The 13,812-nt window shown below is 41.0% G+C and overlaps 1 protein-coding gene across 3 annotated transcripts in view; it reads left to right on the top strand.

The window, feature by feature from the left end:
• The window catches only part of RASGRF2 (Ras protein specific guanine nucleotide releasing factor 2), a 205,051-nt gene that overhangs the window by 144,372 nt on the left and 46,867 nt on the right, over window positions 1–13,812 (top strand). For all 3 annotated transcript variants that reach the window (XM_075932213.1, XM_075932212.1, XM_075932211.1), the window contains one exon: window positions 1,600–1,706. In XM_075932213.1, the coding sequence (XP_075788328.1) occupies window positions 1,600–1,706 (107 nt within the window). The remainder of the gene's footprint in view (window positions 1–1,599; window positions 1,707–13,812) is intronic.

Raw genomic sequence — 13,812 nt, 5'->3', positions numbered from 1 at the left:
AATGTTTTAATATGAAATTTCCTTTGATGTTCCTTAAATATCAGCCACGGTACAATAATTCAGTAAAACAAATTTAGGTTTGAAGTCTAATCTTTAGTATAAAATACAGGACCTAGCTGTCTTTTTTCAATGCACTTTTCTGGAACTATAACAGATGATTGGTTTTGGTTTGACTTTAAAAGCAAACAAAAGCAGAGCAAAATATGCATTCAGTACTTTTCACACAACATATAGAAGTTTTGGTCTGCCATTTGTTTTTACAACAGTTTAGGGGGATTTAGAGTCTGCTTTTATTTGAATAGATTTATTATTTTTTTTAAAGTGCTTGTTATACAGGAGAAATCATCTAGAATGGTCATAGGACTCAGTTGTGAGGGACATCAAAAGCAATGTAATCAAAGACTGAACCTAACAGGTAACCTACAGTTACAATTAGGATGGATAATGTGAACTTCCTAAATAAAAAAAATCCAAAATCATTGAATACTTTGAGTACTTGAAGCATACAAATTTTATATTCACTAGCATATATAGTATATTATAATCAACCCTACTAGAGAACTGCAGAAAGAAATAGTAACAGAAATCTAGGTAGTCTAGGCATGCTTCTAAAAATATGTGTTCTTAAGCAAATACAGTAGGAAACAAACATAAAAAGCTATAGGGATATGACAGTTGACAAACTAACTTTGAAATCAAGGAAGTCAAATTTAGGGCATGTCTACACTCACCACGCCAGAGATTGGCATTCTGGCATTTGACTTAGCAGGTCTTGTATAGACCTATAAATTGAACACATATGGCACCTCCAGCTGGCGCCTATACTCCTCGCAGTCGTGAGGAGTAAGGGAAGCTGATGGAAGCATTTGCTCCCCTCAGCCTTCCATTGTGTGGATACCACCAAGCTCAGCTTAAGGTAAACTGACTCCAGCTATATATTCTACATAGCTGGAATTGTGTACCTTAAGCCAACCTTCCAGGTCTAGTGCAGACCTGGTGACAATGTGCAAGCATGTCTCCTCTTACTCTCCTCCCACTTGTTCATCACACCGATTTTTAAAGAATGCTACGGAGGGCTTTCTTTATTGACTGATACAGCCTGAACAGTACTGTCATGTTTTTATGAAGGGACATTTCTTTGGCAGACTTTTCTCTCCTTTACATTTTTGTCATTTCGTTCCCTATTTTCTTCTTTAACTTCCATTTTCAAAACCAGATTCATCTTTCTTTCAGTCTGTCTTCCTGTCTCATTTTCTCTAGCCCATGCCACGCTCTCTCTCTCTCTCTCGCCTGCCCTTCTCCCCGCCATTTCTTATCTTTTCACCTGACTCAGGCAGACAACCTCTCAGCTTATTACTGAGAACTAAGCACAATAGGAAACTATTTAGCTACAGTAGGGAGGAATTATCTCATGTGAATCCTGCAGCAACATTTCTACAGCCCAAATGATATTTGACGTATTCTGCATCTGTCCATTTTCTTCCATTACATGGAAATGTCTTGTATGCTTTCACTTTACCAGAAATATTAACAATACATATTGAGGATTTAAAGGTTCACTTTAGTTTCATGTGTAATTATGGTTATTTTTTCCTACAGGATTTAACAACTCTGAACGAATGTGTGACAAAGAGTTCATAATACGCAGAGCAGCCACTAACCGTGTCCTCAATGTCCTGCGTCACTGGGTCTCCAAACATTCTCAGGTATTTTTCATTTCCACTTTTACATTTGAATTCCACCATGAGCTCTCCTCCTGTGACTTGCAAATGGAAAAGCTCATGGTCATTTCTTCAGTCCAGACATATAATTAGTATCACTTCAACTCTGGCTAGAAAATGCTTCTGAGCAGTTCTGCTGTATATATAGCAGTAGTCAAACTGAAGTTACACTGCGTGAGAAGATGGTGTCATAAAGATAACATAGACGTTTTATGCATTAAAATATATTGTTGCATACATGAAGAATCCTTCATACTGTTCTTACACAGGTATAAAAGTATTCACCTTGTACATTTTTGCAAGGCTGCATTACTATAGTAGAGCATGTTGAAATAGTGGGAAAAACACTAGAAGAAATCTGTATAACAGCTATATTTATTATAATAATAAAAACTACCAGTTATTTAAAAAATATAGGCCTTACCATATCCATTGTACCATTTAATTTGATATCTTGCCTGATAGTGTTTAAAGCTTTATGGCACTTGATGCTTCAGAGGAAGGCAGATAACATCCCCATAATACTTTATACAACAATGTCTGACTGGGTTAAAGTGAATATTGTTTACTGTTTCCTGACCCCTGTGTCCTGAAGATTCTTGTCTATTTTATTTATTTCAGACAGTGCCTTAATAATGAACAAATCTGGTTTTATCTTTTAGATAATCAGTGTACATGCAGTAAACAGTTCTGGTTCAAATACACTTATTGAAGTTATTGAAATTATTTGTACATGAACATAGTTGTGTATTTGCATATCTAACAGATGCAGAGATGGACCCTGATCCAACAGTGTGCTCAGACAAATTCCTGCACAATACACTACATGATCAGGTCATGGTAAAACTGTACTGAATGAAAAAACTACATGATTAACTAACAGAATTTCATACACAGCACTCTCCTTTTGGCCACACGAAACAAATGTTGTAGAACTTTATAAGAATTCAATTAAAAACAGTTAAACAATAGAGAAGGAGATCTATATAGAAATGCATGAAGCATTTTTAAAGCCACAAATAAATAGTATAGGTAGCCAGTGACTATTAGGTACTATTTTGTCGGCATTGATGAAGAACACTTATTCTGCAGTTTATTTACGGAACAACTGACCAGCACTCTCCTGTATCAAAGTCCATTTCTTTTTTTCCCAGGACAAAACTTTAATTTAAAGTGAAAGGTTGATAGAGAACATACCATTTAAAAAGCATTAGTTAAAAAGTAAGCAGGTTACTGGTAACCTAATAGGATTTAACCCAAGTTAAAAAGAATGGATGGAAAAATGTGTGTTGGGATTAGAAGGAAGGGAGCTGATTGAAGAATTCAGGCAGCCCTGAAGTCAAGGGACTTGGTAGAACTCCTTGTTTCTGCAAGGCACAGTGACCAGTGGGGAAACAGGAGGCCTTAAGCTCAGCAATTTATCTTTAGATTATAAATTCTTTGGAGACAAGAACCATCTGTTCCTATGTGTTTGTATAGCAACACAAAAGATCTCAGGCAGAATCAGGGCCCTGCTGGGTGCTCCTATAGTGATAAATAAATGGCAATAATAATAATAATCAATGACAGATGAAAAGTATGGAAAATGGAAACCAAGACAGTTAAACTAAGGTAAAGTTAATAAGCAATTAAAAAATATCTTAGAATGAGAAGTGTTGGGCAATCATAGTTATGGGTGGTGCTATTAGCCCCACCTATAATTCTCTATCCTTTTGTTGTATTATTTTTATATATAGGGTTTATGGAATTTTTGAATATTAATCAATTCTAATCCTTCAACAGCTCCTTCTCTTTATTTTCCCTGGCTATCACTCAAAAAAATCAGATAAAATAAAATCTTGCTATACACCGCAAGCATGGTGGGACAGTTAGAATTTTCAGAAATAAACTGACTGTTTGGCCAGGCTGGTGGATGCACCAGGTTCTCATTGGTTACTTGTTAGATTAAAACCATTTGAGGACTAAATGGCTGGGTTCAGTTGGGAATTTTAAGTGTCTATTATTATTTTACTGTGTATCATGACAATACACGGGGGCCTCAGTCCCATTGTGCTAGACGAGGAACAAATGATATAACAAAAAGAGACATTCTCTGCCCCAGAGAACCTGAAACTCATGCTACTATCTAAACAATTAGTAGCACCAATGGGATCCTAGTGTATACAAGGCTCCAACAGATCTCACCACTATGTTAATTAAAAGCTTGGTAAATTAACCTAGCAGTAAAAATGATGAAAGTTGACCGAACCTACACTAGCTTCCCTACCAGTATAGTGGAATCAACGGTTACATTAGTGAGATCATTATACGCTGATTCCAGAGCATAGGCAGCCACTAAACACAGACAGTTTACACAGGGATAAAAAATGTGAGGCTGGCAAAGGTCAGCTGTGGTGGGCTCAAGGGGTTCAGGCTCCATGCCTAACACATTGCTATGTAGATATTCAGGCTTGGGATAGGGCCTGAGTTCTGGGATCCTGCAATTTTCAGGTGTGCAGCCTGAGCCACAGAAGTCTGAGTCAGCTGACCAGTGCCAGCTGTGGCAGTTTTATCCCTGTGTAAACATACTCTATGAGCAAAAATTGTCAACTCCTGAACTCTTTCTTTGCTCTTTAATTTAAGCTACATTAAAAAAAAAAAACTTCGGATGCAAGTGTTTAGGCTGTCTTTCAGCCTTGAGACAATATAATATCACAAGCTTCATCAACTTAGTCATAAGCCATTTGTAATAAGGATTTGTCTTGGATGGTTTAACAGCTCCTTAACAAATATATATATGATCAGGGTGTGCTAAAAAGAGACTGCTATCTACTACACATGCCCATTGTTTGAAATCTCTGCCCTTCATTAAAATGACAAAGAGATTGCTTTTTTTTAATTAAGAGGTTATGTGTTAAGATAAATGTTGTGGCTTATTATTCTTAACATCAAAATCTATATTGTTTTGCATTTTGAGTTTACTGTGAAAAATAAATGACAGTTGTGAAGGCTGATATATAAGTACGATTGTTTCCATTTTTTAGATAGAGAATATAAACTACAAAGGTTAAATGACTTTTTCAAGGCCACACACAGACTCAGTGACAGAGTTATAATTAGAACAGAAAATGGCTCTTAGTCGTTTGCTTATTCCAGGAGAACTCACTATTTTAAATGCTATTAGGCAGTCTACTAGTACCTCTTATCGAGATCAGTGTTCTTTATAAATTATATAGACAGATCCAGAATAACACAAGTTGAGAGCTTTGCTGTATGGAAACAAGAAAAAATCTTCAAAATCTTGCTTTTCCTGTTAAGTATCGATATTTCTGACTTCCCAAGTTCTGCCTTTGTGATTTTAAAGAAATACAAATAGAATATATTGACACACATAGCCAACTCTTTCAGATCCCAGACTTGGAGTAATTCAAGAAAATAAAAAAAGACAGATTTTTATAACTCTCCCTGGTACAATATATCCAGTCAGACTGGTAGCAATCAACACATAACTTGGAGGATGTAGGAATAATCTCCAAACAGATGTGTAAAAAGTCCTTATTACGTAACGTTAAGTAGCAATTAATGATGCTAAAATAGGTAAGCTAATTATTACTTGTATTGTGGCAGCACCTAGACATGCCAACTAAGACTGGAGCACCTTTGTTCTAGGTGCTATACATCGCCATTGTAAGGAAGTCTCTGTACTGAAGAGCTTACAGTGTAGACAAGTCAGAAAAGGGGTGATTGAAAGGAAGTATTATTACCTTCATTTTACACCTGGCTACGTGTACACTGGCCCCTAATTCCGAAAAGTCATGCAAAGCAGGTAAGTCAGAATAGGGAAATCCGCGGGGGATTTAAATATCCCCCGCGGATTTAAATAAACATGTCCGCCGCTTTTTTCCCGGCTTGGGGAAAAGCCGGAAAAAAGCGTCTAGACTGGCGCGATCCTCCGGAATAAAGCCCTTTTCCTACTTGAAAGTAGAACTAAGAGATCCTCCGGAAAAGGGCTTTATTCCGGAGGATCGCGCCAGTCTAGATGCTTTTTTCCGGCTTTTCCCCAAGCCGGAAAAAAAGCGGCGGACATGTTTATTTAAATCCGCGGGGGATATTTAAATCCCCCGCGGATTTCCCTATTCTGACTTACCTGCTTTGCATGACTTTTCCGGAATTAGGGGCCAGTGTAGATGTAGCCCTGCGGAATTAAGATACAGAGAGAGTAGATGTTTGCACAGTGCCTAACACAGCAGGTTCCTAGTTGGAGACTTTGAGATCTATTGCAATGCAAATAAATGTTAATAGACTTGCCCAAGGCAACACAAGGAGTCTGTATCAAAGCCAGGAACTGTATTTTTAAAGTGGAAACTATAGCTGGCATCCCTAGTACTTCATTGCCTTTTTTTCCCTCAGGAATATAGTTTGATTTTTCAACTCTTCTAATCCAATGTTCCAATGCAGTAGATTCTTGAAAGTGTCAGGCCTTTGGCACAGGATGGGTATTGCACACTGCAGCAGCTCAGCTCTGTGTATTGTTTCTGCATTGTTTACTTAAGTGACTAGGGAGAGGGAAAATGTAGCAGAAATGTTTGATTAATTTGTGCCAAAAAGTAATAATATGGAATAAGGATTGCTGGGGAAAGGCAAAAAAGAGTCATAGTCTAGCTAAGGAAGCATTAGAAGTTGGCAACAATGATTGGTAGCCCTGACACAGCCATGGCTCACAACCTTAATTTGTAATAACAGCATATCCCATAAGCCAGAGACTGTTTGGACACCGCTGCTTCAGATAGATTCAGTAAAGGCTTATAAAATTGCCAAAGTGACAAAAACATGTAAGCATTAAGATACTGTGAAATCTAGAGCTCCACCAAGAACAACTAAATCAAATGATAAAGGTGCTTACCTCAGACATGACCACTTGAAACATTATTTTCATTGTTAGTAAATGATGGATTTTATTCTCTTAAAGAGGGGCCATAATCCAAATGTTCTGACATTTACCGTAAAGATGATAGTTTAGTTTGTTTTGGTGACTAACTAGATTGGATTTTACCTACTCCTGCCATGTGCACTCTACAACAAAATACACAGCAGCTCCCCTGTCAGAGTGGTCCTGTAGCACCTTAGAAATTAACATTATATAGATAAATATCAGAGGGGTAGTCTGAATCTGCAAGAACAAAGAGAAGTCCCGTAGCACCTTATAGACTAACAGATATATTGGAGCATAAGCTTTTGTGGGCATCTAACAAAGTGGGTCTTTGCCCACGAAAGCTTATGCTCCAATAAATCTGCTAGTCTATAAGGTGCCACAGGACTTCTCATTATTATGTAGATAGTATCATGAGCTTTCGTGGGCAGGAGTACCACTCTGAGCATGCTCCTCTCTTGTTGCCTTTTTGAAACACCCACTTGCCATTTATACACATATACTCATGAAGATGAGACATCCCTTATGTCTGTCCCCAAAATGTACCCAACACTCCAATAAGCACTGCTTCCCTGTGAAATACTAAGTGCTGCCACTAATTATTAAAACAGTTCCTATTTAGCTTAACTATGTTTCCAGGAAGACAAAAACTGTCCGGTCTTAAGCAAAGTTAGCCTCTATGAGAAGAAAAAATTCCTTCCTGGCCTCAAAACAACTCTGATGCTCCCAACACAGGGTAGTAGGGTGGAACTACTGAAACAGAGTGAGAGGTATCTCCAGAAAACCCAGACTATTGTTTAACTCAGTGGAAGAGGAGGGCAAGACACTAATCAGCTTTCTCTCCATCAGTGAGAGAGACTGGAAGGAAGGGGCCACTTCTGCATCCCTGGAGTATATGTTGTCCTCCACTGTTCAACAGGGGCTCTCCCAGTCATTACCTGGTCCCATCAAGTTTCCCATCCATTGAGATGGGAGGTGTCATTAGAAGGCTGAAATAACAATCTCATTGTTTCTCTTCCCCTCTTGTCTCCTTCCTATGCTGTAGGAGAACTAGTTTGTTTAGTTCATGGATATGTGCATGTGTGTGCACATGTATGAATGTATCACCCCATCACACATGTGCACACAGACACACGCAAACACAGAAAGGAAAGGAATTAGGGTAATCCCTGCTAAGGACAAGCACTAAGGGTATGTCTACACTACCCTCCTAGTTCGAACTAGGAGGGTAATGTAGGCATACCGCACTTGCAAATGAAGCCCGGGATTTGAATTTCCCGGGCTTCATTTGCATAAACTGGGCGCCGCCGTTTTTAAATCCCTGCTCGTTCGAACCCCGTGCCGCGCGGCTACACGCGGCACGAACTAGGTAGTTCGGACTAGGCTTCCTAGTCCGAACTACCGTTACTCCTCGTGGAATGAGGAGTAACGGTAGTTCAGACTAGGAAGCCTAGTCCGAACTACCTAGTTCGTGCCGCGTGTAGCCGCGCGGCACGGGGTTCGAACGAGCAGGGATTTAAAAACGGCGGCGCCCAGTTTATGCAAATGAAGCCCGGGAAATTCAAATCCCGGGCTTCATTTGCAAGTGCGGTATGCCTACATTACCCTCCTAGTTCGAACTAGGAGGGTAGTGTCGACATACCCTAAGAGAGTGATCTTTCACAGATGGTTTTCACAGTCATCAGAGCAGTTGAGTGGGGAACCACCTCATATAGCCTGGTTATAACATCCGCCCCACAGGCAAGAGATACTGACGTCCTGTGTCAGGCATTGCAGGGGTGACACTTTTCCTCCTGCATAACACAAACCTCTTTTGCTAGAAGTCTGTGAGCCCATTTTGAATTAAGTACAAGTAACCTGGAAAATATATTATTTTGTGCAAATAAGGACAAGCAAGAAAAGGCTTTCTTTTTTTAGGAGATGGCAGAACAGCACTCCAGAAGGAGTGCTCAGTGTTGCAGTGTATAAATAACTCTGAATGTACTACAATAGCTCTGTGTCTGTGCTGTGAGTGGGGTGCCAGTAACCCTTTCTTCTTTATATATGAATGGCTCCTTAAAATGATATTAATTAGAATGATTTATATTGCCATAATACCCAAAGTATGCTAGAAATAGAAGAAATAGAAAGTATTCTAGAAATAGAAATAGAAGAGTTTAAAGTTCCTGCCCAGAAGTATTTATAACTTAAATAAACAATACAGAAAGAGAAAGATAGACAAATGTACAATAAAATGTCTGAGGTGATGTTAGACACACATCTGGATCATTACTTTGTTGTCCCTAACTATAACCATCCCATCCCTTCTTGCCCTCCTCTGTCCAAGAATTTGTTCCCATTGTGGAATGCATTCCACCCACAACATAGATTCAATGTTAGCAGGAGTCAGAGAAGAGAAAGCAACTGAGGGCCCCTTGCGAAAAGAGCTCACATTCCTCCCCTGTTCCCTGCCATCACTTGCAGCTACTGGATGGGCATTGGGTGTTCTTTTTTTCTGCTGCGTTATGATGTGATTTAGTTTGATCAAGTACTTTGTAAACAACTAACCTGTATCAAAACTAATATCATGTATGTTATAAAAAACCCTTTTTTACTCTACTATCTAAACATGGTCAGTATCATTTAATCTAAAATGTAATCTTGTCTGCAGAATTCCTGAAAGCAGAGTCACTGTAAAATAAGCAGTTAGGGTTGTTCAGTGAGAATGTGCATTAATAAAGCAGTTGTGTTGTTTTGAAACTGAGGAATTAAATAATGACTAGGAAAAGATTCTTTATTATGTTAAAAACTGCAGCGATACATTGTCACAACTGCACTTGAAGTCTCAGAGAATGTATAATGATAATATAACTGCCACGTTTTGGAAGAGGAATAAGCTAACTACTGTCTTCTATTGATAACAAAATGTAGATAAAAGTTTGGCAAAAACATTCAAACGAATAATGTAATGTTTTATTTTAGCCAAACTGAGCAGGAGAATTAAATCTTTGAAGGCCATTAATTTTTGAATGAAAGGTAAATGATTTTGATTTTTAGCTCTTTAAAAACAATTCATAATGTTCTTTTCATTCTCTCTCCCTTACTGCCTTGTTTTCCTTCTTCTTTCCCTTCTGTCTGTCCTGAACCATTTCCTGTAAGTGAATGAAGCTCTTCTGCTAAAATAACTGCAACATGTTTATGTTTACACTTTACTTGCAAACAGACCTGAAAGGAACAGTGGTAGGATTCTACCATTTTAAGTAATTAAAAGACAAATTATGGAACAGTTACTGTTGGGATGAGAGCCTTGCTGGTTTGTGAAGAAGGGAGGGGGCTTGTATAAACAAACAAGGGAGGGAAAATGAAGCAAAGAGGATGAAGTCTATAGATGTTGTTAATACCCTAATAAACAGTTCCATAGCCTCATTTTCTTTGTTTTATGGTGCTATTTGTTCTTTCATCTAAACATTGTAAGATATAAATAGCAGTTTTTTCTGTCTTTGCTGAAGGGGGAGAGGCGCTGAAGCAGTGCCCTTGTTTCTGGTAATGCTGGGAAAACTCTGAGGGTATGTCTACACAGCAGAGTTATTTCGAAATAAATTTCCTAGCGTCCTATAAATTCAAAATAGAGGAGAGCTTATTTTGAATTTGGTAAACCTCATCCTATGAGGAATAATGCCAAATTCGAAATAGCTATTTTGAAATAACTGCTGTGTAGACCCTTATTTTAAAATAGGGTGCCTCCAGCCTTCCCAGGGTGCCTTGGTGGCCACTCCAGCCTCAACCAAGAATACTCCTCTCCCTCCCACCCTCCCCGGAGCCCTTAAAGGGGTAGACTCTGGCCACAGTGCCTGTGCCAGCTCCAAGCCTGCCAGCCCAGAGCCAGCAGTCACTGCCCCTGACCCAGTGGCCTCAAACATGAGCCAGCAAGCCACTGGCAGCCAGCCCTCCACTGCTCCCCAGGAGCAGTCTGCCAGCTCCCAGGAGCATGCCAAGTCCTGGAGAAGGCGGATGGCTTCCTGGTCCAGGGCAGAGACCATGGACCTTATTCAGGTTTTGGGGGGGGGGGGGACTGCCCCCAACATCCGTGGTCTCCGCACTAGATGGAGGAACGTGGCCGTTTATGGCAGGATAGCTGCCAGCCTGGCCACCAAAGGCCACATGCGACCCCAGGAAAATCAAGTGGGTCCAGCGAGACCCCCACCCCCTGAGCTTTCCCTCTACCTTCTTCCCCTTGCTTCCCCCTTCCAGCTCCCTCCTCCCAGGTTTCCCCCTCCCCTCTCCTACCCTCTCTGCTCTCCTCTCACGCCTCCTTTCCCCAGTCTCACCAGAGTTTCATCCCTCCCCCAGTTTTGTTAAATAAAGACAGTTTGTGTTAATGAAAATACGTGTATTTTATTTTACATCAGAAAGGGGGGCTAGAGGATGTAAGTGGAAGGATGTGATGGAGAAATGAGGCACAAGCCCGCAGTGGGGCAGATCAGGGAGTCTCTTCGTGCTCCTCAGAGTGAAAGCTGTCCCGCAGGGCCTCCTGGATACTGACAGCCCCCCCGATGGACCTCCCGGATGGCGGCCTGCAGAAAGTGCTGCCAGGCTGACAGCAACGCATCCAAAAGAAGCACCAGAGTGCCCAGGGGCAGCTCTGGCTCCATGTTACAGAGTGCTGTGGTGTCCCAAAAGAGGGCAACCAGAGCACACAGGGACAAAATGCTTTGCTGTCTCTCATTGATGTAGACAAGCAAGCAGGGAAACCTGAGAACTGGCTGTCCGGGGGGGAGGGTCACTTTAAGCACAGGCCTCAGATCGCCTCAGGCAGCAGCCACACAAAGTAAATCCTGACCTGATGCCCTGCCGGACCTGGTTCCGGATGGCCTTAAATGTGATTCAGCATCCATTCAGTGTGGACGCGCTATTTCGAAATAGCAAAGTGCTATTTTGAAATGCACTTTGTGTGTAGACGCGTTATTTCGAAATAAGCTATTCTGAATTAACTATTTCGAAATAGCTTATTTCGAAATAACGCTGTAGTGTAGACATAGCCTGAGTCAGCCAGATGATGTGTGGACTTTACCTAAGGGTTCCTTATCCGTTTTAACCTGTTCCTCACCACTGTTCAAAGATGGAGCTAAATAGGCACTATTAGTAGCCATTGTTATTTTAAGTGCTTACATATGAGCTGAAATCACTTGTATACTGGGACAGCATTTCTGTCCAGCATGCTGTCAGCTGAATATCACTAAAAACTAGCAATCACTAAGGATGCATCCACACTGCACTGTAACTCAAAGTAAGATACACAGTTTGACCTATGTAAATTGCGTATCTTATTTCACAATAGCTTATTTTGTCATTTGGCACTGTCTACACAGCGCCAAATTTTGAAATAAAGCACTATTCTGAAACGTCCCTTACTCCTCATAGAATGAGGTTTACAAGGGCATCAGAATAGCAAATCTGAAATAACGGGTTTGCTGTGAAGATGTGGGTTAGCTATTTTGGGATACTCTGATATCTTGAAATAGTGTTGCAGTGTAGACGTACCCTAAGACAGTGTTTCTCAACTTTTTTTTTATAAAGTACCCCTTTTAAAAAAAATAAGTACCTCCAGTATCTACCGTTTTCAGACACACAATTTTTTTTTCTACCATCGCAACACATTTGTTTAAACAACTTAACCGTAGCTGGGTGGGCATGAAATTTTTTGGGTGTTAAAAAGTACAAAAATAATAAAGCGCTGAAAAACTTAAAACAAAAATTCAGTTTGCTCCAAATTTCAGTTGTGTTGACGTACCCACCAGACTTCTCTCGAGTACTCCTAAGGGTACTCATACCACTGGTTGAGAAAAATTGGCCTAAGAGACTGACCTGCAGAGGTCACAGCAGAGAAGCAGGTGGCAGCAAGCAGTCAGCCAATGGGACTGGTAAACAAGCGGATAGCAGGGTAGCCAGTGCAGAGGAACCGCAGCTGGTGAGGCGGCCAGCCAGAGCAAGTGCTGAGGTGGTGGAACAAACAAGTTTCCTTCTTCCCTGGGTGGGAGGTGAATTCACTCAGATGCACCTCTGAACCTCAGTGACCAAGGACAACCACTGTGACTGGGGTATGGTAAGGAAGCAGAGAGGGGCACATAAAAGGAACTTTTGGTTGAAAAACTCAAGAATGTGAGGCAGAAGACACTGCCCCATACATTCTGGGTATGGTGTCCTGCTTACAATTTATGATTATGAATCCTGCTTGTGGCATTTCCCCTAATTAATGTCAGTTGACTTTCCTCCTTTATTTAAAGTTCCTTTTCTACACTCAAACTGTACTTGAGAATGGGGAAGCATTGCCTGTCAGAGGTGCCTTGGGTGATGTGTGATTTTCCCACGTTACTGAGTTGAGGGCTCAAGCCAGCTCTGTGTTGTATTGTTGAAAAGGAACCCCTAGATATTGAACCCAGCCCTGGTTGCTACTGGCTTCACCTGGCAGAAGGGTTACACTAGAGTTAGGGTCCTGTGAAATTCATGGTCCATTATGGCCAATTTCACAGCCATAGATTTGAAAACTGGTAAATGTCATATTTCCAGCTGTTGAAACCTGAAATTTCATGGTGTTGTAACCTTGGGGTCCTGACCCAAAAGAAGATGGGGTGTCATAAACCTGTTGTAAGGGGGTCATGGGATTGCCACCCTCACTTCTGAGCTGCCTTCAGAACTGGACTCTGAAGGCAGCAACCACAGAGTTTCCTGCAGCCACAGGAGGTTCCAAGAAGTAGAGTTGGGTCTGGTCTGGTACCCCTTTCCCACCACTAGAGCAATTTGAAGGGAGAGATAGGTCCAGCCTTCCCTTGCCCCGTTGGAGGTAGCAAGCCCCCTTTTATGGGGCCCTCCCAGTAGCACAAGGAAGATACTATCCAACTCTACATGTCTTCAGCTGCAAGAACCTCAGGTGGCTGCCCAGTCTGACAATGACCAACAACAGGGGAAGGCACCTGGAGGTGGATCTGGTCTGGTCTTCCCCTCCTACTGTCAGAGCAGTTTGCAGGGGAGGGACAAGTCCTATTTTTCCCCTGCCCAGTTGGAGGCAGGAAGTCCCCCTTGATGGAACAAGGAGATTTCACAGGCAAGGGCATATTTCATGGTCTGTACCTGTTTTTCATGGCTGTGAAATTGGTAGGGCCCTAACTAAAGTCTCTGATACCACTTAGTGATGATTATGAAAAT

Source organism: Pelodiscus sinensis, chromosome 6 (assembly GCF_049634645.1).
Source record: "Pelodiscus sinensis isolate JC-2024 chromosome 6, ASM4963464v1, whole genome shotgun sequence".
Taxonomy (NCBI): domain Eukaryota; kingdom Metazoa; phylum Chordata; order Testudines; family Trionychidae; genus Pelodiscus; species Pelodiscus sinensis.
This window is presented reverse-complemented; position numbering and strand designations above follow the sequence as displayed.